This window comes from Carcharodon carcharias, chromosome 11 (assembly GCF_017639515.1).
Source record: "Carcharodon carcharias isolate sCarCar2 chromosome 11, sCarCar2.pri, whole genome shotgun sequence".
NCBI lineage: Eukaryota > Metazoa > Chordata > Chondrichthyes > Lamniformes > Lamnidae > Carcharodon > Carcharodon carcharias.
This window is the reverse complement of record NC_054477.1, coordinates 40,744,282-40,768,203: the sequence shown is the minus strand read 5'-3', so window position 1 is coordinate 40,768,203 and position 23,922 is coordinate 40,744,282. Positions and strand designations below refer to the sequence as shown.

At 40.5% G+C, this 23,922-nt stretch overlaps 1 protein-coding gene across 2 annotated transcripts in view; it reads left to right on the top strand.

The window, feature by feature from the left end:
- Positions 1–23,922, top strand: part of nbeaa (neurobeachin a) — a 1,069,212-nt gene that overhangs the window by 197,073 nt on the left and 848,217 nt on the right. For both annotated transcript variants that reach the window (XM_041199054.1, XM_041199053.1), the window contains exons 11-13: positions 3,474–3,582; positions 4,196–4,348; positions 8,322–8,490. In XM_041199054.1, coding sequence (XP_041054988.1) covers positions 3,474–3,582; positions 4,196–4,348; positions 8,322–8,490 — 431 coding nt within the window. The remainder of the gene's footprint in view (positions 1–3,473; positions 3,583–4,195; positions 4,349–8,321; positions 8,491–23,922) is intronic.

Genomic DNA, 23,922 nt, shown 5'->3' with positions numbered 1-23,922 from the left:
GCCACTCCATCTACTCACCTGTGGAGCCCACCGTAATACTGTGTCTGATGGCCAATGTCTCAGCTTCCGTTGCAGCACAAGCCATAACCACCCAAAATTTAGGTATTGCAGTGCAAGTTCATACTGATGTCATGCCATCCCACCCTGCTGCTATGGAAGCTCAGACTGTTGCTATCATGGCTCTGGATAGCAGTGTGCAAACCAGTTTTCAGGGCATCACAGTAGTCCTGTAACCCGTTATCCAACAGATCTGCAGCCAGAAGATCCTTTGCGAATATTATCTCCTTCTGAGAGCCCTTCTGCACTTCATCCTTCATCTCGGCCTGTTTGGCCTCTGCTTCCTTCTCCCAGCCATGCTCAATGCCAAGAAGAAGCCGAACCAGGCCATCCCTCTCTGAAAGCAACTAGATTGTGCACAGTCATTAAGTCAGTTAAAAAACATTCTTCACCTACCAGACCACTCCCTGTAGAAATTGAAATTTTCATTAAACCTGGGCAAGTTCCCCAAAACGTGTAGAATTGCAGCAGCAGCTGAAGAAATAATTCAGCTTGTAAGTAGTTGATGAACCCATTAACTAGTGCTGGTGGGGTGAGAGTGGTTCATGCCGTTCAATACATTTCAACTCTGTGAGGTTGAGAGGGAAACTTTGGCTGTAGTGTGGAGCTCTAAAATGGCAGCATGACATCAGATCCATTTTGCATTCTGATTGACTTCATGTTCTACCTACTCTACATGTGCCGGTGGCCAACAGTTGCGTGTTCTAATCCTTTATCAATATATCATCCGGTGTACTTCATATCAGAAGTGTGAATGTGAGTTGCGGTGCCATTTTGGAATCTTAAAGGGACTCATAGCACCTGAAAAAAGACAGGTGCTGCCATGCCCATTTAATCTCTTGGGTTCTTTAGAAATGAAAATGAGGTTTTCTTGTTTTTATTTAAATGTAATTGCTGACTGCTGCTGTTTACCAGTTTTTTCTGTTTGTACAATTCAACATCCTGGGAGGTTACCATTGATTAGAAATTGAACTGGACTAGCCAGATAAATACTGTGGCTACAAGAGGAGGTCAGAGGCTAGGAATTCTGCAGCGAGTACTCACCTCCTGACACCCCAAAGCCTGTCCACCATCTACAAGGGACAAGTCATGTGTGTTATGGAATACTCTCTACTTGCCTGTAGGATTGTAGCTCCAACAACACTCGAGAAGCTTGACACCATCCAAGACAAAGCGGCCTGCTTGATTGGCACCCCTTCAACAAACATTCACTCCTCCCTCCACTACCGACGAACAGTGGCAGTAGTATGTACCATCTACAAGATGCACTGCAGAAACTCATCAAGTCTTCTTAGACCTCACCTTCCAAACCCATGACTGCTAACATCTGGAAGGACAAGGGCAGCAGATATTTGGGAGCACCACCATCTGGAAGTTGCCCTCTAAGCCACTCATCATGCTGACTTGGAAATATATTGCCATTCCTTCACTGTCGCTGGGTCAAAATCCTTGAACTCCCTCCCTAACAGCACTGTGGGTGTACCTACACAGCATGAACTGCAGCGGTTCAAGAAGGCAGCTCAACACCACTTCCTTGAGGATGATTAGGAATGGGCAATAAATGCTGGCCTAGCCAGCAGCGCCCATATCCCGTAATTGAATAAAAACATTTTAATACTAATTTCTTTTAATTTGCTTTCCTTGGGGATTCCAGAAGAAAAATGGAGCCACTTCTGTTTTAGATACATCCATATAATTAAGCCTTGCATTTAGCGCTTATCACTTTAGATTTGTTGTACCTGATATATTTTGCATAGTAGTCGATCTTGTTTATAAGTTGACTCTCAACTTTTGGTCAAAAAATCCTAACTGTTTCAGTTACCACTCACTTGCCACTTTTTCTGCATGCCAATTCTCCCTCTTGCTGACTTTCTATCACTTGCTGCTTCCCCGCCCAACTCTACCTGCTTCCCTGCCTGACTCTCTCTTTCTGCTTCCCCACCGACTCTCTCACCCCGCTCCCCCACCCAACACACACTCACTCACTCTCACTCACTCCCCCTCACTTCCTCTCTATCTCCACTTCCCCGTCTGACTCTCTCTCTCTCTCTCTCCCCGCCCGACTCTCTCTCTCCTTCCACTTCCCTCCACCTCCCCCTCTCACGCTCCGCTTCCCTGCCCGACACACCCTCCCTCACTCCCTCTCTCTGCTTCCCTGCCCAACTAGCTCTGGCTCTCCCTCTCCCTCTCGGCTTCCCCCGACTCCTCCTCGCCCGACAACCCCCCCCCCCCCCCCCCCCCCCCACCTCCTGCCCCCTGCTCACTGCCTTCCCTGCTCAGCTCCCCCTCTCTCTGCTTCCCCGCCTGACTCACTCACTCTCTCTCTCTGCTTGCTGCTTTCTCCCTTGAACCCGCACTGTGAGCGAAGATGCTGAGAGGGAGGAAGTGATTGAAAGAGGTTTGTGAGCTGGAGAGTCGGGCAGGGAAGTGGCAAGTGGGAGAGAATCTCAAGCAGCGGAACAAGCCACTCCAAGATGGCGCAGATCGCACGCTCCGACCCTGGCACAAAATGATTTCGACCCCTTGAAAATATTACTTGTGAATAAGTCAACCCCCAAAAATTCAACTTTTACACATATACAAGTTCCCCTCCAAGCCATTCACCATCCTGACTTGGAACTATATCGCCGTCCCTTCACTGTCGCTGGCTCAAAACCCTGGAACCGCCCCTCCCTAACAGCTCTGAGGGCATACCTACACCACATGGACTACAGCAGCTCGCCAGCACCTTCTTGAGGGCAATTAGGGATGGGCAATAAATACTGGCCTAGCCAGCGAAGCCCATATCCCTTGAACGAATACAAAGAAATACAGTATCCGCACATCGCATTTTAATCTCTGCATTCCACTATACTACTACATTTTACCTTATTATGCCGATGTTTTTCTGATTCCTTGCATGGCAGAGAACTTTGTAAAATAAAGTTATAAAAATAATTTGAGCTATTTCCAGATGTGTTGGGACATGGGGAGTTTGTACAGCACCACCTGATGGTGTGACACTATTGTGGTGTAACTGTTGCAGCTGGCTTGTTTTCTTTCTAACTTTTTTTTCTGTCATACTTTTTCCTGGGTGAATTGCACACAGATCTCTGCCTTTTGAACTCTTGAACATCCTGCCAAAGGTTGTGTGTAAACAACATATGTAATTTATGTGATCTCTTTCCTTGCCTTCACCCACAATGCAGCAGTGCATAAACCCCACTTGACACTTCTGCTCCTCAAAGCAACTGAGTTTCACTATGAGGACAATTGTTGGATTTAATATAATATGTCAAATTCTAGCTTTAAAATTCATTTAAGTAGATTTGTTCTTACAGCAAGGAACCTTATAGCAAGCCCTATGGAGAACTATATAAGAATGGTAAGGAAAGCTGTTTTTTTGAACTTTCTGTTTTTGACATATCTTTGTGCAGTGCAACCCTTCTGGCCTTTCTGGTTGAACTACTGAAGAGCTCAGTGGCCATGCAAGAACAAATGTTGGGTGGAAAAGGATTCTTGGTAATTGGCTACCTCTTAGAAAAGGTAAGTTTATCAAGACACACAACATATTACCTTAATTTAGAAGATGGAAATATATCTGGTTGTACCTGATAGATGAAGCTAAATGAATAATGCTTTATTTTGTGATATGTGGAAAAGCTTGTTTTTCATAATATTATTTCAAGTTCAAGTTATTTATTTACAGAAGTAACTATTTTAAAAGCTTGTGTACTGTAATTTTGAAATATTTTTGAATAATAAATGAAAATAAATGTTATTTTTATAATGGGAGTTGTTATGATCAGCAGAATTTTTTGTAGAATAGCTATTTGCAAAGCTTCTTTCTTTATCTTAAGGGAGTAAATAGGAAATCTTTTCAAAATGTAACAGGCTAACTATGTAGTTTACATGTTTATATAATTGCTAAATACTTACAGCTGAATAAGTATGTTTGAATTGGCAGATTTTATTGTCATATGATATAGTTATGTTGAATGACATAGCAGTGGAAAATTTTCAGTTTCCCCAGTTAACATGATTTCAATGTTTTAAAATTACATTGTATAGAATATGTTATCAGGTGATAAAGGTTGTGATTTAAAAGAAATTTCAGTCATTTAGCACCTGTTCTAATTTTTCTTCCTTCTGCATATAGTCATCCAGAGTTCACATAACACGAGCTGTCCTTGAACAATTTTTGTCCTTTGCTAAATATCTGGATGGTTTGACGCATGGAGCACCTTTATTAAAACAGCTGTGTGATCACATCCTGTTTAATCCTGCCATCTGGATTCATACTCCTGCAAAGGTATGTTATAAAAATTATTGGGAACCCTTGTATGGTGCAGAGATAGCTTCCTTTTATTGCTTTTTACTTCTTACCAGTTTTCTGCACAATCACCTTACCCCCACTCAATGGAGGCATTGATTCTTCGCTGGGGTGTGAGACCTATGCCATTCTTTGTGTGTGAACCTTGACAGTGAGTCTTAACAGGCTGTGCACGAGGTTCAGAAATCAGATAATTAATTCCAGACAAGGAGATGCTTGTTGTACTAGTATTAGGAGAATTTATTAAACAACAAAAGTTATAATTAACAAATCAAGGCAATCCGTATTCCAGTTCAGATGGTTTTTGCTTCCCAGGTGGTTCTAGTAGTACAAATGGCTCGTAATTCCTTTTCTGTTGTCATCTTCAAATCTGTGCCATGAACCTCTCCAAATCTTTTATCCTTTGTAGCCAGAGGCTGTTCCTGTGTTCCGATGTACCTGTCACTTTCTAATTAGTCGATGCATACATATCACTGCCTCATTTAATCTTGCTACTTCATTTGTCAATGCTTTTATTAATTCATGAATCTTCATGACCCTGAGTACATACCAAACAGCATATCCTTAACACGTAAATAGTCCATTGTTTACTCTATCCTGTATAAATATTCACAGGACCTGTTGACCCCTGCACCCATTTAATTATAGCTCCAAGCTCCATTAGTCCATACGTTTCTTGCAAAGCATATCTTGTTTTTCAAGTTACCTTTTGATTGCAACTAGTAATGTAGTTTGGACATCTATCCTCTACTTCCCTTATTCACATCATCAATCCTTGTTACAATGTGGTTTCAACTGACTCGAGTCACACGGGCAGTATCGTCTCAATTGAGCATGTTTCTAAAATTAACTCTGCATCTATAATGAGCTCATGCAAAATGCACATTAAAAAATCCATAGCACAGAAAGTATAATAAATACAAAAAGTATAAAATGTTCACATAGGTAAGAATGTATGTTGTGATGAGGGCATAAGGAGGCTACAAGGGGACACAGGTTAAGTGAGTGGGCAAAGATCCAGCAAATGGAATATAATGTGGGAAAACGTGACATCATCCATTTTGGCAGGAAGGATGAAAAAGAAGCATAATATCTAAACAATGAGAGATTACAGAGCTCAGATTCAGAAGGATCTGGTTGTCTTAGTGCATGAATCGCAAAAGGCTAGTATGCAGGTACAGCAAGTAATTAGGAAAGCTGATTGAATATTGTCGATTATTCCAAGGGGAATTGAATATAAAAGTAAGGAGGTTATGCTTCAGTTATACAGGATGCTGGTGAGACCACATCTGGAGTATTGTGTACAGTATTGTCCTCATTTAAGGAAGGATTTCAATGCATTGGAAGTAGTTACAGAAGGTTTGCGAGACTAATACCAGGAATGGGTGGGTTGTCAAATGAGGAAAGGTTGGACAGGCTAGGTGTGTATCCACTGGAGTTTAGAAGAGTAAGAGGTGATTTGATTGAAACCTTAAAGATCCTGAGGGGTCTTGGCAGGGTGGATGTGAGAGGATGTTTCCTCTTCTGGGAGAATCTAAAACGAGTGGCCACTATTTAAAATAAGGGGTCAATTTAAGACCGAGAAAAGGAGAAATTTTTTTCTTGCAGGGGTAGTGAGTCTTTGTAACTCCCTTCCGCAAAAGGCAGTGGAAGCAGTCTTTTAATTTTTTTAAGGTAAGGGTAGATAGATTCTTGATAAACAAGGGGTTGAAAGGCTGTCAGGGGTAAGGGGAGGTTACAATCAGACTTCCACACATGTCCATTTCCTGTAGAATTTGGTGGAGAATGATCAGAAGCCCAAACTGGTTTTTCTCCTTCCTAATTATGAACACTGAGGTTAATTGTAGTTTAGGTGAAGTCAGTGGAGACTGGGATTTAAATGGGAGTTGATGTGTCCTCTTTCATACTCTTTTCAATGTTTAAAATTAACTTCCACAAATTTCTTCCACCACCATTATATCACCGCTCTCCGTTCCTGCCTCAGCTCAGCTGTTGCTCAAACCCTCGCCCTTGCTTTTATTGTCTCCAGTGTTTTTCCTAACTGCCCTTCTGTATTCCATACTTCATAAACTTGAACTCATCCAAAACTTTGCTGCCTGTATCCTAGTTCACATCAAGTCCCACTTACCGTTTGCTTGTTCACTTACACCCTGGCTGCTGAACACCTTAATTTTAGCATTCTTATCCTGATGTTCTCATTCCCCCTATCTTTGTAACTCCCTTGAGCTTTAGAAACATTCTGAGCACTCTATGTCCTTTAACTCTAGCCTTTTTACTCATTCCTTCATATCCCACACCCTATTATTAGGATCTGCGCCTTCAGCCATCTCTGCTCTAAGCTCTGGAATTTCCTCCCAAAACTATGCCACCCCCCTATATGTCTCCTTTTAAAATGGTCCTTAAATATCTACCTCTTTGATAAAATCTTTTGATCAACTGAATATCTCCTCCATTGGCAGTCGATTTTTGATTGTTTATGATCCTGTGAAACCCCTTGGGATGTTTCACCATGTTTAAGGCACTATGTAAATGCAAAAATACTGCAGATGCTGGAAATCTAAAATAAAAACAAAACGCTGAGAGTTCTCAGTAGGTCTGTGGAGAGAGAAACAGAGTTAACTTTTCAGGTTGATAAATGTTTATAAAAACTGAGAAAAATTAGCTATGTATTAGGTTTTAAGCAGTTAAAGGTTGGAAGGTGGGAAAGAGAACAAAAGGTAACGTCTGTCATAGGGCAGACGGCAGGAGAGATTAAACGACCAAAGGGTTGGTGGAGCAATGCCGAGGAAAGTAGAAAAGGGACAAGTCAAGAAACAAAAGTTGTGTTTAGAGGATGTGTGAATGGCAAAAGGATGAACTGCTGCTGTGCAAAAGCAAAAAAAAAAATCAAAACAGCAGAGGAAAACCAAAATCTGCAAAGGAAATAGGGACAAAATGGGGCAGAAGTTACATTCTGAAATTGTTTAAATCAATGTTGAACTGGAAGGCTATTATGCCTTATCAAAAGATGAAGCCCTCAAACTTGCATTAAACTTCATTGGAACACTGCAGGTAGCTGAGGGTAAAGAGATCAGAGTGGGAGCAAGGTGGAGAATAAGGTGTTGCACGCCATTTTAATTCCATGCCATTGGTATGTATGAGAGTGAGGTCTGGAGTCATTGTTGCAAACTCCCAGGGCAACTCCCTCCTGACTGTATACCACTGTGCTGCCACCTCTGCTGTGTTATGCTGGAACTGTATAAAACACTGGTTAGGCCACAGCTAGAGTATTGTCTGCAGTTCTCGAATCTGCATTAAAGGAAGGATGTGATTGCACTAGAGAGAGTGCAGAGGAGATTTACCATGATGTTGCCTAGGCTGGAGAGTTTTAGTTATGAGGAGAGATTAGATAGACAGGGGTTATTTTCCCTGGAGCAGAGGAGATTGAGGGGGGGACATGATTGAGGTGTATAATTGAGGGGCACAGGAAGGAACCAAGGGGAAGGGATCAATGACCAGGGGGCATAGATTTAAGCTAAGGGGCAGGAGGTTTAGAGGGGAAGTGAGGAAAAAATCTTTTACCCAGAGGGTGGTGGGAATCTGGAACTCACTGCCTGAAAGGGTGGTAGAGGCTGAAACCCTCATAACATTTAAGAAGAATTTGGATGTGCACTTGAGATGCCATGGCATACAAGGCTATGGGCCTAGTGTTGGAAAATGGGATTAGAATATTTAGATACTTGTTTGTCTGGCGCAGACTCAATGGGCCGAAGGGCCTTTTTCTGTGCTGTAGACCTCTATGACCATCACTATGACTATTGGTAAAATAATTGAGATTTTGATGAATTGGTGGTAACTTTTTGCGCAACTTTGAAGTTGCTGTAACTCAATTTATGTTAACATTTCCTTTTTAGGCATAGGTTTCACAATGTTTAGCACATGAGGCCAATCATCTTTTATGTTTACTTTCTAGGTGCAGCTTTCACTTTATACGTATTTATCTGCTGAATTCATTGGCACTGCTACTATCTACAGCACTATACGTAGAGTGGGTACTGTGCTGCAACTAATGCATACGCTCAAGTATTACTACTGGGTAATTAATCCATCTGATTGCAGTGGCATATCTTCGAAAGGGCAAGGTAAGAATTATATGAAGCTTTTTTTAAAGATTAAAAAAAATTGCAATTAACAGAATCTTCTCATTTCACTTCTCCAAAATTCTAATTTTGATGGTTTCGAATATTTGAGCATATTTGATCACACTTTCTTATTTGAGTCAACAATTGTAATAGCTGCTTAATGTAACAGCTACTAAATGCAGCTTAGATTTACCCACAACATAATGAAACCATTTTTGACATTGATAAAATATTTTCCTATAAACACAGGTAAATGTTGATGGAGAAAATTTACTTCATAATTTTTATCTGCTGAAGTATGAATGTAGGAACTGGAGTAGACCATTCAGCCCCTTGAGCCTGTTCCATAATGAGAACTTGATGAACAATATAGTATTGCTGTTATCTTTACTAGGTGGAACTGACCTACCTCAATTCAGTAGGAGTGCTTGTAGTGAAAATACCGGTGCAACTGGTTTTCTAATAATTAAGCTTTCATCCATACCTTTGTTACATCTAGATCCAACTATTCCAAACATGTTTTGACCAGTCTCCCACCTTGCACCTTTTGTAAACCCGAGTTAATCTAAAACTGCTGCCCTTAGCCTAACATGCTCCAAGCCCCATTCACCCATCATTTCTGACCTACATTGGCTTCCTGGCAATGCCTTGATTTTAAAATTCTTATCCATGCTTTCGGATTCTTTCATGGCCTTGCCCTTGCTATCTTTGACATCCTGCAACTGTCTACGATCTCTGCACTCCTCTAGTCCTGGCCTCTTGCATATTCCAAATTTTCATTGCTCCATTATTAGCAGCCCTGCCTTAAGCTCTGAAATTCCCTCTACTCCTGTTTACCTCTCCTCCCTCCTTTAAGATGCTCCTTAAAACTTACTCTTTGACCAAGCTTTTGTTCTCCTATTCTAATATTTCCTTATGTGGCTTTGGAGTCAATTTTTTTGTTTGATGAAGTTCTTGTAAAGCACAATGGGAATTTAAAAAAAAAAATTTTTTTTCACTGGGATATGGGCCATGCTGGCAAGGCCAGCATTTGTTACCCACCCCTATTTGCCACGACTGAGTAGCTTGCTAGGACATTTGAGAGGGCAGTTAAGAGACGTTGCAGTTTGCCTAGAGTCGCAGATTTCCTTCCCTAAAGGACATTTGTGAATCAAGTGGGTTTTTACGATAATCGATGATAGTTTCATGGTCACCATTAGTGAGCCTGGCTTTTAATTCCAGATTTATGAACTCATTTAATTATAATTTAATTAATTGAATTTAAATTCCACCATGGCACAGATTTGAACCCATGTCCTCAGAACATTAGCCTGGGCCTCTGGATTACTAGTGGAATGACATTGCCACTACCCCAACCTCTCCCCCAAAATGTTGATAGTGTTAAAGACACTATGTAAATTACAAGCTGTTGTTAGGAAGACAAATAAGAAAACTTGGTCATGAAAAGGATTGGGACCTTGTGTTAAGCTGTCAGCTCCTGTTCGCTTCTGTATGTAATTGATTATTGCAGTATGTCATGCTGTTTTATTAGCACTTGACAGGTTGATGGTTGAGTGCAAGAAATGTTCTTAAAATGGAATCAGATGGAAAAAAGCTTGTGAAAGTCAATCTGATGTAGTCAATTAGGCAACTTTGACCTTGTACTAACACAAATGGTGTGATATAACTTTGGGACGAAGTCACCCAAATTGGATTCTGATAAGCGGTTTTAGGCTATATCAAGGTAGTTTTGAACTGGCAGCAGCTTAGCTAACTAGTATGAAGTGAACTTGAAAATACTTCTGAGCACTTGGTTGAATTCTCCAGGAACTTTTCGATCATCATTTCTCGCAATTTGCTACGAGAAAAGACTAAATGGGGCAATGGCACAAACAAAATGTAAAGGAGCATGAAATAGAGCAGATATCATCCCAACTGATCTTTGTCTATTCTGCATACTGTTGATGTTTCCAATGGGCATTGTGGCAAGTGATGGAAGCTCACCTGAAACAGGTGAGAGCTTCATTAACGTGTGGAACGGAAGGGTGGGACATCCTGAATACAATTTCCCATCATTTGGCATGCAGAACATCCAATTTAAATCATGTTCAGGAAACTAGTGTTACCAGGAAAAGTAATAAAAGATGCTAAATAATGTGTCAGCTGTGGCTCAGTAGTAGCAGTCTCACCTTTGAATCAGAAGCTGTGAGTTCAAGTCCCACTCCAGAGACTTGAGTACAAAAATTTAGACTAACACTCCATGATTATTGAAGGAGTGCTGCATAATCAGAGCTGCTGTCTTTTTGATGGGATGATAAACCGAGTCCCCTCTGCTTAGGTAAAAGATCCATGACACAATTTTGAAGAGCAGGGGAGTTGTCCCTGATGTCATGACTAATATTTATCCCTCAATCAACATGATTAAAAAATAGATTTTCTTGTCAATTTGGTTGATAATTTTGCTCTGGGCATGAGATGTGGCAACTGATGGTAAAATGGTTCTGCCAGAATCATGTCATTCCAGACAGATATTGATTTCAAACCATAACCTGCAGATCAATTTGTCCAAAGTCACTGAAGATAGCTTGACCATTTGCTTAATTGTGCTGCTTGGAATGGCTTATTTTCAGTGTTTGACTAGAGTTGTCTTGCATTCAAGTGTTACTGTTTTGCGATTTGATTATTATGCACAATGTTTTGACTTTTGTGTCTCAATAAAGCTGCCACACAGCCTTCCTCAGCCGATAGGATGGAGGTAGTCTGATCAGCTGACCTCCATGATCATTTTTGCTACTGTCCTATAATCAGTGGGTGTATTTCTCCCATCATGCTAAGATGAAAGATCTCCTTATTACAGGTTGCTAACCTTGTGTATCCAGTGGTCTGGTTGAGCTCAGTCCCAAGCAGTCTTCTGCTGAGGCAAGCCTACATGTGCTATTGCACTGCTTGTGATTCGTGTGTAGTTGTCACATGGTGAGACTTTACTCTTCCGCTGTTGACACGGAGTAAAGCTAAAGAATTTTTTTTCCCAATTTTCTCCCCTTCTCTCCTTTCCTGAAGGTGGTGACTCATGCTGGGGTATGGTTCCACAGGCACCAGCAGCCCTCCGGTACCTCACCCAAGGGTCTATTCTTCATGTGTGAGCCTATACGGTGAGTATCGGTGGGCTATTCGACTGTGGGGCATCATTGCCAAGGGAGTCCTTTCTGCACCTGATGTCCATGCATGCGTTTTTTAGCAAGGTAGCTTCATAGTGACCTGGAGTCGCAACTTTGCCTGGTTTTTATGTGCTGCCTCTCTACTCTGGAGCATTGAAAGATGAGGTACCATTCTTGAAGTTTGTGTTGAGCTTAACTGGAGCAATGATGGAAAGCTTGGAATGCAAATGGAAGGCAAAAATTGAAGTCTCAAACCACAGATCAAGATTATGCTGAGAACATAGCTGTATTTAGATCAGCCTTCAAAACTGGGACCTGCTACGTATATTTTAACCAATATGAGAATGGGTTACACAACAGTTCAACAGAAGTAATGGTGATATGTGCAGTAGTTACCTGGTTTATCCTTGTGTTGGGGACTCTACAGCCCCATGACACAATTGCATGTTTTTGGAGCATTGAAACATAATATGTGGTGAACGTATCAAATTCTTCAAATTAGTACCATATTATCCAAACTAACTTGTTTATAGGTTCTGCTGCTTTCTTTTTTGAATATATTGTATTAAATTGGTTGTACTGTGATTTGTAAATGATGGTGATGAAAGGGTTGTTAAGAGTAAAAATGTATTTTGTAATAGTAAATGAAAAGAAGACATTGAAAATGAGCTTCAATCATATCCTAGATCTTTTCCACTCCCCTAAATTGAACTTGAAGCAGAATTTGAAATATGCATTTGCCATCAAGATGCTTTCTCGTTTTCCTGTAGTACCAATTGACCTGAACATTCTCTTGCATTGTTTTTCTGAGGTGAAGGATTGAAAAAATAACATAGGTGACAAAAACTTGCATAATTGACTGTTTCTAAAAATCATGGAAGTCTATTGTGCCAACTCTTCCTGTAAAAACTAAATCTAAGGTTGAGATTTGTAGGCAAGGGATGCTTACAGTAGTATCAGTTGTAATTATGTGAGACATTATCCTAAGATAGACTGCGGTAAGACAAAAGCTTATGACCAGATTTAGAAGGGGTCCTTTGAATGTATCTGGTAATTAGTATGTTGCACATTCAACAAGGAAGGATGCAATAGTAAATTAGATTTTGCATAGCGAAGCAGAAGAAATAAGTGAACTGTAGTTAGGTAAATACTTAGAAAATAATACCATAAACTATTCAGAAAGGTTAAATATAAAAATGTTGACCTAGAAATTAACCAATTTTGATGGAATGAAAGGTGACCTAGCCCATTATTAATTTGCTGGAAAATGTAGCAGATCAATGGACAAGCAGTTGGAAAAAGATAATACAAGATCAATATGGTCGATTAAAGAACATAAATATAAACATTCTATAGATTAATAGTGAGAGTAGAGTTAAGATTAGTTTTTTAAGAAGGGCAAATGATAAATATTGTAGAGATAATATAGAAAAAAGAAAAATATTAAAGGTATAGAAGGGAACCAAGAAGGAAATCTGGAGTATGGATAAGGGGTATATAAGAATCAAAAGGATAGTCAGTGAATGGATGGGACCACTAACAAATGAAGGAAGCCCTTGTAATTTTGATTAAGAGTGGCATGCTTATTAAGTAGCATGCCTCTGTTACTCAGGATGGTGAAAGTGCCTGAAGATGATGATAATGATCCATTATTGGAGGTAAAAGTCAAAAGGACTTTGTGATAAAAAGAATGAAGTAAAGAAGTAGCCGGGCCAAATAGTATGCGTCTCAAATATTGTAGGAAGTGGGGAGCAGAAAGCTGATTTTTTTGAAAATGGGAGTTTTGTCAAAGGATTAGAGATCAGTAAATGTTACATCATGATTGAAAAATGGGGAAGTGGTTAAGCCAGGATATCACATTTAAGTTACTTTGTGTTAGTTGTATGTGTACCTGTACTGCTGGCGACAATAAAATAAACACTTAGGCATGGACTCATCAAGGGTAGTCAGTATGGATTTGTGAAATATAGGTCGCACTAGGCCAATTTAATTGAATTTTTGAGAATATTTGAGTGTACAGCCAAAAGGAGTATGGTAATTTTAAGATATAGATTAAAACATAGATTTTAAGAACATGATTCATGAGGACATGTTAGAAAAAATGAGGCACATGCTACTGAAGGAAGTGCAGCCAATGGATAGAGAGATTACATGGAGATAGAAAACAGAAGACAGGTAAAATAGATGTTTGCTTTGGATTGGTGGGTGATGGCTGATAGAATGCCTTGGCGATTTGCTTCCATTTGTGTACATAATTTCGACATAGGCAGAAGATAAATGATTCTTTAAGTTTGAAGCCATCGTCAGTTGGAGGTTTGGCAAACGATAAGGAAAATTGCAGATTATAACACACAATTGAATTGTAATAGTGAACAATTTTATAAGTAAAGCTTTTTAAAAAATTATTCATTTTCAACCTGTGGTGTTGCATGTGGTTTGGCAGAGGAAGATCAAGACCAAATTCAGTATTCAATTCAAGTAGGGTTAGAGGGCTAGGGGATTATGGACCTCATTGGGGGAAGGGCAGGGCAGAGAGGTGGGAGCGGTGAGAAGGAGGGGGTCTATTCTGTTGTCCTTGCCAGGCCTGGATTTCATACCAGTGAAGAGGGATGAGGTGGATTATTTTCTTGCTCAAGGATTAGACTTCTCCTTTTACTTAGGCTTGACTTTGCTCACAGTGGAGGGGAGGAATTGCTTTCTGCCTTAAATTTTGCTTCGAATGCAGGAATATTTGAGGAAACAACCATGCCATGATTTTCTATCATTGGCTCTGAGCTAAAGATCCTTTCTTGCACGCTACCTACTTTTCTTCTAACTTGGAGGAGCACTCTTTCCATGTCAGCAACGTAACAGCTTTGCATTTATATAGTGCCTTTAATGTAATAAACATCCATGGTGCTTCACAAGAGTATTATGAAGCAATATTAGAGACTGAGCCACATAAAGCCATATTAGAAGAGGTGGCCAAAAGCTTGGTCAAAGAGCTAGGTTTTAAGGAGTGTTTGAAAGGAGGAAAGTGAGGTAAAGAGGTGGAAAGGTTTAGGGAGGCAATTTCAGATCTGAGAGCTTAGGCATCAGAGGGCACAGGCACCAGTGAAGGTGCAGTTAAAATCGGGTATGCTCAAGAAGCCAGATTTATATTAGTTCGGATAGCTTAGTGGTTACACGTTGACTACATGTGAATTCAAATTAATGTCAATAGGTTCGAAGCCAAAGCAGGTCATTACATTAGCTATGATCTGTTCACTTTAGGAAGCGTTGTGGAACTAGAGAGGCTGCAGCAGTGATGCGAGTGTTAATTGGAAGAAGCATAGAATACCAACAAGAAGTGCACATCTGCTCTGTAGGTTATTAAAGAACTTCTGACCAGGTGAACTGGCAAAAGTTGTTGAAAGTGTTGGAGGGAATCAGAGTTGATTGGAGAGATATAAGAATGATTGTAGCTCTGTATGTGGGACAGACCGCAACAATCAGGACAGAATTTGGTGAAACTGAACCTGGTGTAATTGGGTGCGGGGTGAGACAAGGCTTTCTATTACCATTGCTCTTTGACATCGATGTGGAAGCCATGATAAAATAAGCACCAGATGAAGTACAGAAATATTTCAAATTAAAAGTCAGTTGGTGAAGGTGATGAAATTTGTAGACGAGCAGGACCTAGTGGCTAGAATAGCAGAAGGCCTGTAGATACTAGTAGATAGAATAAAAATTAATGTAAAAAAGACACAAGTTATGAAGGTTGGAAGAAATAATGGTGAGAAAGTAGAGGTCAAGATATGGTCAACAGCTGGAACTGGTAACACAAATTAACTACCCGAGAAGCGTCTGGTCAGAAGTTGGCTATTGTCATTAAGAAATCAGAGCTAGAATAGCAATGGCAAAGAATGTATTCTCCAAACAAAAAGAATTGTTCAGCATAAGTGGAGATCTTAAGAAAGGAATGATCAAGACTGATTTGACATGTTTTGTTGTACAGGGCTGGACCTTGTGAAAACTAGACATTCAAAGATTAGAAAGTTGTGAAATGTTATTCTGCAGAAGGATGGAGGAAGTCAGCTGGGGAGAACACAAGAGCAATGAAGAAGTTCTCAGGATGGTGAAGGAAAGATCTTTGGTGAATATAATTTTAGTCATTGAGTATGTTCAAGACAGAGGCCAAAGATTCCTAGTTATTAAATATATCAGTGGATATAGGGATAGTGTGAGAAATGGGTATTGAGATAGATCAACCATGATATAGTTGAAAGGCAGAGCAGAGGCTGAATGCCCTACTTCTCCTATATTCCTATATCATTGTGAAAAGGCAACAAGGTTGGATTGGCTAAATTTTAAGGCATGACAACTTGTTGAAAGAAGTGACTGAAATAAGATTAGAGAGATGTAGACCAAGGAGAAAGGGAGTGATGATGTTAGACAACTTGAAATTGAAAATGGTAGGCTCCTATAAACAACTGAAGTGGAATCTCAAGGTTACGAAGAGTAGAGAAATATGCAGAGATCTGCCCTTACTTAGATCATGGCTACTACTATCCCGGTGGGTTATGGGACTGGAGGATATTAGAGATAGAGAGGGGCAAAGCCGTGGAGGGACTTGAAAACAAGGATGAGAACTTTAAAATTTAGGCCTTGCTTGACTGGGTTCCATGAATACGAGTGATGGCGGATAGGACTTGGCTTAAGCGGCAGAGTTTTGGATGATTTCAAGATTTTAGGAGAGTAGAATGTGGGAGGCTGGCCAGGAATACATTGGAATAGCTAAGTCTAGAGCTGAGCTTCTAGTCAGTGTCGAAGGAGCAGTTAGGTTTCCCATGCTCACACAGTTAAACCCACCGATTTATAGAAAGCGAACACTTTGTCCATTCTCCGTGTTTAAAAAAAAATCTACATTTAAACAAGATGGAGTTGAGAGGTCAGGTGACCTCCCTTGTTTGCCCAAGGCTGGAAGCTAGCCTGCCTATCTGGTCAGAACATTAAAATGCAAGCGGCCTTTTAGGACATTTCATTGAGAGAATGCAAAGGTATTTCTTGTGGATTTTAACAGCTACTATTATCCAAATACCTGCAGCCACTACTGCACAGTATCCCTATAAATTTATTGGCTTCAGAATGGAATCCCGCAGAACGGGTGCGAGGAGAGCTCATCCTATCACAAGGAAATTTTAGGAGCAGTAGCTTTAAAGGATGTAATGACCGTAGCTTTAAGATTATTTGTACTGTGTAGTATCACGTGACACTGTGGAGAGCCTTGGGGTGGAGTTTGTGTCTAGTTGTGGTTCTTGATAGAAGCATGTAACTACTGCTGAAGCCATGTAAATAAAGTTCACTGTTTCTTATGAGAAGCTTGCCTGGGAAATCAAGCCCATAACAGAGACGTAAATGGCCGAAACTCAAATCCTGTTGTGTGTCAATGCTTAAGTCGTCAGGGACCATTTGTGTGGACAATGGAAAACATACTTCAGTCACCTGATGGAAACCAGCCTGTGATGAGGAACATTTATTAATATACATTTTGAGAGCAGCTTCAATCAAGTCAGTTAGTCTGGGATCGACAAAGAGACTCAGAGGGAAGAGATCCCACCCAACAAAGGAAGGACCCTACCTAGAATTCACTAACAGGCAAAGAAATGGGGCCAGCCTTTCACCTACCAATTTGAAGAACCAAGCCAGATCTTCACTACAAGATCTCGACTGCACCTTGACTAGAGCAAATCAAGAAATCTGCTGCTACAAATAATAAGCCACTTTGAATTTGTCATCAGAAACTTCAAACCTCCATTTCTTCAGTGAACCAAAAGGGTATCATCAGGCCTGTAATGTTTCAAACTTCCATCTCAAAAGACTCAAGTGTAACAGTGAATTTTTGGACTTTTTGCAAGCCTATGTACATTTTGTAATTAACTTTTTTTGTGTGTGTTTGTGTGTCTTATGTGCGCAAGTGATTGGGTGCTTTTGGTAATATATTTGGGTGTTGAGAAATAAACATTTATCTTAAACTTATGAGAAAAGTAGTATTTTGCCTTTTTTGAGAGTCACAACACTTAAGGAGTTATAACACTCAGTTTAAAAAAAACATATCTATCTGCAGTCAGTTGAGAGGTGGAAGAAGGGGAAACCATTCTACCGGTCCCCCGTGGAATTCTTGTGGAAGGAAGGTAATGGCCTACGTTTTGCTGTCAAAATAATGGTGGGGCTAATAGTTTAAGCTATGTTGGGGCCTCCACTATTCGTCATATTTATTAACAACTTAGGATAAAAAACCACATATCTGAGTTTGCCGATGACACAAAGTTATGTGGCACTGTGAGCAGTGCTAGGAATCCATATCTCCAAGGACTGTATGTGTTTTCAAAATTTGGAAGGACATTGGAATATCAGGACATTGCTGAAAAGAGAGACATGTTACTTAAGCTTTTCTTCTTGCCCTCATCAGGACAAATGCAAAAGCCAAATTTCAAACAAACAAAACAATTTATACTACATGAGAAAAGGGGTGCTGATTAATTGGCACATCAGCTCTGATTGACAGAAGCATTGCCAGGGAGAAAGTCTGTACATCCCAGCATTTGACTGATTGAATCAAACAGCATGTTCCTCCAGTTGTTCATAATAGGCAGAGTGCAGACAGTACTCAACCAGCCAGCGCTTGCAAAATCCAAAACAAAATGTCTGCTGTTAGATGTGATTCTGCGATTGGGCAACACTTGCTAAACAACCCTGAGTATTCTAAAAGGTATACTAACAACCAATTTAAGATAATCAGTCAAATTCATAACGTGGTTCATTTACGCTTGCTAGAAACTACATATATTCATATGCATGCAGGGACCCATCCTCTGCAAACAAAAGGAATATGTTCAAGCTTTGCACCTTTTTTTTAATTATCCAGGAGCTTGGAATTTGGTGTTCCCTGTTGTTTTCTCTGTAACAACGCCTCGATTGATCAAAGTTAACTTGTCAACTAATCAGCACCCTTGTCTCCCGTGGTATACATTGTTATGATTGTTTGAAAATTTGGCATTCTCGTGTTTGTCCTGATGTGTGCAAGACAAAAAGCTTTAGCAGCATGTTTCTGTTCAGAAATATTCACATTATTATGAAGTTAAGAGTGCTGCTGCTTGAAATAGTTAAACCTAATGGGTTTAGCTTGTACCTACTGATAAAAAAGGTGGAGGTGTAGCATTATTGGTTAAAGAATCAATTACAGCTTTGAGGGGGAATGATATACTAAATGAAGCATCAAATGAGGCTGAAATAAAAGCAAAATACTGTGGATGCTGGAAATATGAAATAAAAACAGAAAATGCTGGAAAAGCTCAGCAAGTCTGACAGCATCTGTGGAGAAAGAAACTAAGAGTTAACGTTTCGAGCCTGTATGACTCTTCTTCAGAGCTAAAGAGAAGTAGAAATGTGATGGAATTTATACTGTTTAAGGGTGGTGAAGCAGATAAAGCAGGATAGAAGGTCAGCGATAGATGGGGTGAAGGAGAGTGTCACAACTCACTGGGGATGGTACACTAATATTAAGCCCCATTATTCCTTGAGCTGCGACAAATGTGAAAAGTTTGATCAAATCACCAGATTGCCTCAATTCTACCTAACTGTTTAACTTAGGTTAACTGAATACGAGCACCAGGTTTGTAACGTTAATGAGTAAAAAACTGTTTATTGAACAAAACTGTCCTTCCCTAGTGGCAAAAGGAAGAAATATGAACTGCTAACTTTTAACACAAATTTAACTCTACCTCCTTCTTAAATCCCTATATATATATATATACACACACACACACACACACACACGGCTCACAAAATCCATGCTGTGTGTGTCTTAAGGGTGGGATAAAACAGTTCAATAGCACCAATGCAGAGTATAGGATTCGGTAGGTTGATTTTGATCGATGTCTTCCAAATTCCTTTCAGTTCTTGTTGATGACACGAAGTGGTCCTCCAACACTTTTGGCATTTAGTTCATTGGTTGGGAACTTGCTTTTCAATGTCTCTAACAGTTGTTTTTACCTTTTCCTTTTTTTAGGGGTTTCCTCAGAGAGAGAGCAGGTTATAGAGAATGAGGAAAAGAGATTTTTAGATGTTTTCTCTTTGCAAGCCAGGAGCTTCCTGCACTGCTCTTACACAAAACCCTGGTCACATGGTCAGGAGCCAATTAAAATGCTGTTGCCAGGCAGCTCCCTTGGTCCAGGACTCCTTTCCAGCACCATCCTGTCTTTCATGGCACACTCTGTTCCAGGACTGCAACATTGTATATATCTCTCATCCTGCTCCTGTGGACATGTCCTTTAAACTGCAGCCATTGTAATTCTAATCCACAGTCTAACAGAAATAAAAAGATATGTTCCTAACCTGCTTCCATCCTTAAAAAAGATGAAACGCCATTTCAAAAATGCGTCTAATCACAAGATATGTGACACATGGACAACAAAACATGAGATTCGCTTTCATTCATCCTCCCTTCCCCTTCTACAATCTTATACAATCTTCAGCATTTCTTACCCTTTTAATTTATTTTAGCATTTTGCACCTGGGACAATGCATCCATGATCACATTGCCTTTCCTGGCAATGTGAACAAACTTTACGTTGAGTGGCTGAAGCAAAAGGCTGCATCTAAACAGTCTCGCATTTCGAGTTTTAAACTTTTCAATGAACGCCAGCCGATTATAGTCAGTGTAGTCTAGTGTTTCTTTGTTACTGTGTCAGACTTATACTTAAAAGTGTTGAAGAGAGAGTTTATTTTTCTACTGTAGAGTACTTCCTCTGATAGTACTTTAGTTTCTTTGAAAGGTACCCCACTGGCTTCTCTAACCCTAATTGATCATCTTGTAATATCACCTACCCCCAAGTCGCTAGCACCAACTGCCATTTTAAAAGGCTTGGTAAAGTCAGGGGCTTTTCATTTATTAAGATTGCCTTCAGCTTTGCAAAGGCTGCCTGGCATTCTGCTGACCACACCATTTTGCCTGTTTTTTTTAAACAAATTGGTGAGAGGTTCAGCTATTGTGCTGAAGTTAAGCCAGTGAAGCCCAAGGCAAACTGGAGCCCTTTTTTAATCCCTTTTATAAAAAAATTATTTTTATTTTTATTTTTTGTTCACCTATTTTCATTTTATTCATTCATTCATTGTTTTATCCCCCTTTCTATCCTATTTACCCAACCACCACCCCCGCACAAGGATCATCTGTTATTGTTCTATGTTGTCCTTTCACAGAGTGCTGACCCTTGTTTTGCTATTAACACATTCTGCTTTCTTATCTTCATGCCGCTATCAGCACCTTCTTTAGTCTTCACTACTACCATTAATGCTCCCTTTGCCTTGTGTCCACGACATCTTTGTCAATCTCTCCTTAGCCCCCATCTATCGCTGACCTTCCATCCTGCTTTACCTGCTTCAATTTCATCACATTTCTACTTTGCTTTTGCTCTGAAGAAAACTCAAAACGTTAACTCTGTTTCTCTCTCCACAGATGCTGTCAGACTTGCTGGGTTTTTCCACTATTTTCTGTTTTTATATCGAAAGAGGCCATATGGGGTGAGATCAGAAATAAAAAAAGGGGCAACCTCATAAAAAAAAGGGGCAGCCACACTGCCAGGAGCGTACTCTCGACCCACAAATAGTGGAAGGAAGTTAGGAGAGCAAATGTATAAACAGATTTGAGTGCAAAAAATAATAGGGCACTAATAGTTGGGGACTTTAACTACCCTAATATCAATTAGGATACGAACAGTGTGAAAGGTACAGAGGGCACAAAATTCTTGAACTGCATTCAAAAACACTTTTTTAGCTAGTACCTAACAAGTCCAACAAGAGGGGGCACAATACTAGATTTAGTCTTAAGAAGTGAAGTTGGGCAAGTAGATGAAGTAGTAGTGGGGCACCATTTTGAAGATAGTGACCATAATAGTTAGAGTTAGCATTATTATGGGAAAGAACAAAGGTAGAACTGAAGTAAACTTTCTAAGTTTGGGGAAGACCAATTTTACAAAGCTGACAGGTGAGCTGGCGAGAGTGGACTGGATACAGCTATTAGAAGGAAAAACTATGTTAAATCAGTGGGAGGCATTGAAAGGCGAGATTCTACAGGCACAGTGTAAACACGTCTCCACAAAGAAAATGGGTGCTACTGCCAAGTCTAGAGCACATAGGTTATCCAGAAACATACAGGCCAAGATAAAGCAGAAAAATAAAGTTATGGCAGTTACAAAAGACTTAATAGGCAGAATTTTGCCATCGGCAAACAGGGGGCGGGGCCCGCTCGCTGACTCGTAAAATGGCGCGGGATGATGTCGGGCGGAACCCCGATGTCATTCCGCCCCATTTAAATTTTCAGGGAGGCGGGAGCACAGCAAAATCAGCTGCGGGCCCGCGGACCTGTCAATGGCCAATTGAGGCCATTGACAGAATCATTTAAACAATTAAAGGACCTGCCCGCCCAACCTTAAGGTGGGATGAGGTTTCATGCAGGGTTTTAAAAATGTTAATAAAGTTATTCTGTAAATTATGAACATGTCCCACCTCATGTGACATTGTCACATGACGGGGACACGTTATGGAATTTTTTTTTCCCTATTTTTAATAGTTTTCAAAGTGGAAGCAATCTCCCTGAGGCTGCACTTAACCTCAGGGAGATGTGCGATCTTTCGTGCATGCGCTCTCGCTTTTAGGGAACCCCCCGCCCGCACAAGAAGCGCACAGCATTTTCTGCCGGACATCACGCTGGGCAAGCCTTAATTGGCTTGCCCACGTAAAATGGGGGTGTGGCCCGCTTCGTTGGTGGAGATCGGCTTCCAGCCCTCCGGAGATCGGGTCGGGGCCGCCAGGCAGAAAATTCTGCCCAATATTTTAGAAAGCCTAGAGAAGTATAGAGAGTACAGGGTTGAAATAAAATGGAAATTAGGAAAGCAAAGAGAGGTTACGAAAAAATATTGGCAGGTAAAATCAAAGAAAATTCTAAGATGTTTTCCCAGTATATTAAGAGCAAGAGAACAATAAGGAAAAGGTAGGGCCTATCAGAGATGTTCCTGGTAACTTGTGTGTTGATGCAGAAGATGTGGGCAAGGTCCTCAATGAGTACATTGTCTCTGTCTTCACGAAGGAGAGGGATGATGCAGATGTTCAAGTTAAGAGGAGGAGTGTGAAATATTAGATACAATAAGCATAGTGAGTGAGGAAGTACTGGAGGGACTGGCATCCTTGAAGGCAGTTAAATCAGCAGGGCCAGATGGATTGTATCACAGGCTGTTGAAGGAAGCCAGGGAGGAAATAGTGGATGCTCTGAAGATCATTTTCAAATCTTCACTAGATACAGGCGAGGTCTCAGAGGATTGGGTATGAGGGATGGGCCAGAAAATTATAGGCCAGTCAGTCTGACTTTGGTGGTGGCCAAATTATTGGAAACAATTCTGAGACACAGGATAAACTGCCACTTAGAAAGGCACGGATTGATCAGGGGTAGTCAGCATGTCTTACTAACTTAATAGAATTTTTTGAGGAAGTAACAAGGCGGATTGATGAGGGTAGTGCAGTGGATGTTTTCTACATGGATTTTAGTAAGGCATTTGACAAGATTCCACATGAAAGTGAGATCTCATGTAACACAGGGGAAGGTGGCAAGTTGGATCCAGAATTGGCTCAGTGATAGGGAACAAAAGGTAATAGCCGATGGATGCTTTTGTGAATGGAAAACAGTTTCCAGTGGTGTTCCGCAGGGCTCAGTGTTGGAGCCTTTGTTGTTTGTTGTATATATGAATAATTTAGCCTTAAATGTGGGAGGCATGATTTGGAAATTTGCAGATGATACAAAAATTGGCGTGTAGTTGATAGTGAAGAGGATAGCTGCCGACTCCAGAATGATAGCAATGGTTTGGTTGAGTGGGCAGAGAAATTTCAAATGGAATTCAATCCGGAAAAGTGTGAGCTAATGCGTTTGGGAGGGCAAACAAAGCAAGGGAATACTCAATAAATGGGAAGTTATTGAGAGGGGTTGAGGAAGTGAGAGACCTGGAGTGTATGTCCACAGGTTCTTGAAGGTGGCAGGACAGGTGGACAAGGTGGTCAAGAAATCATATGTAATGCTTTCCTTTCTTGGTTGAGGTATTGAATACAAAAGCAAGAATTAATGATGGAACTGTATAAAATGCTGGTTAAGCCACAACTGGAATTTTGTGTACAGTTCTGGTTACTACATTACAGGAAGGACATAATTGCTCTGGAGAGAGTGCAGAGGAGATTTACAAGAACGTAGGTAGGGCTTGAAATTGCAGCTATGAAGAGAGATTGGATAGGC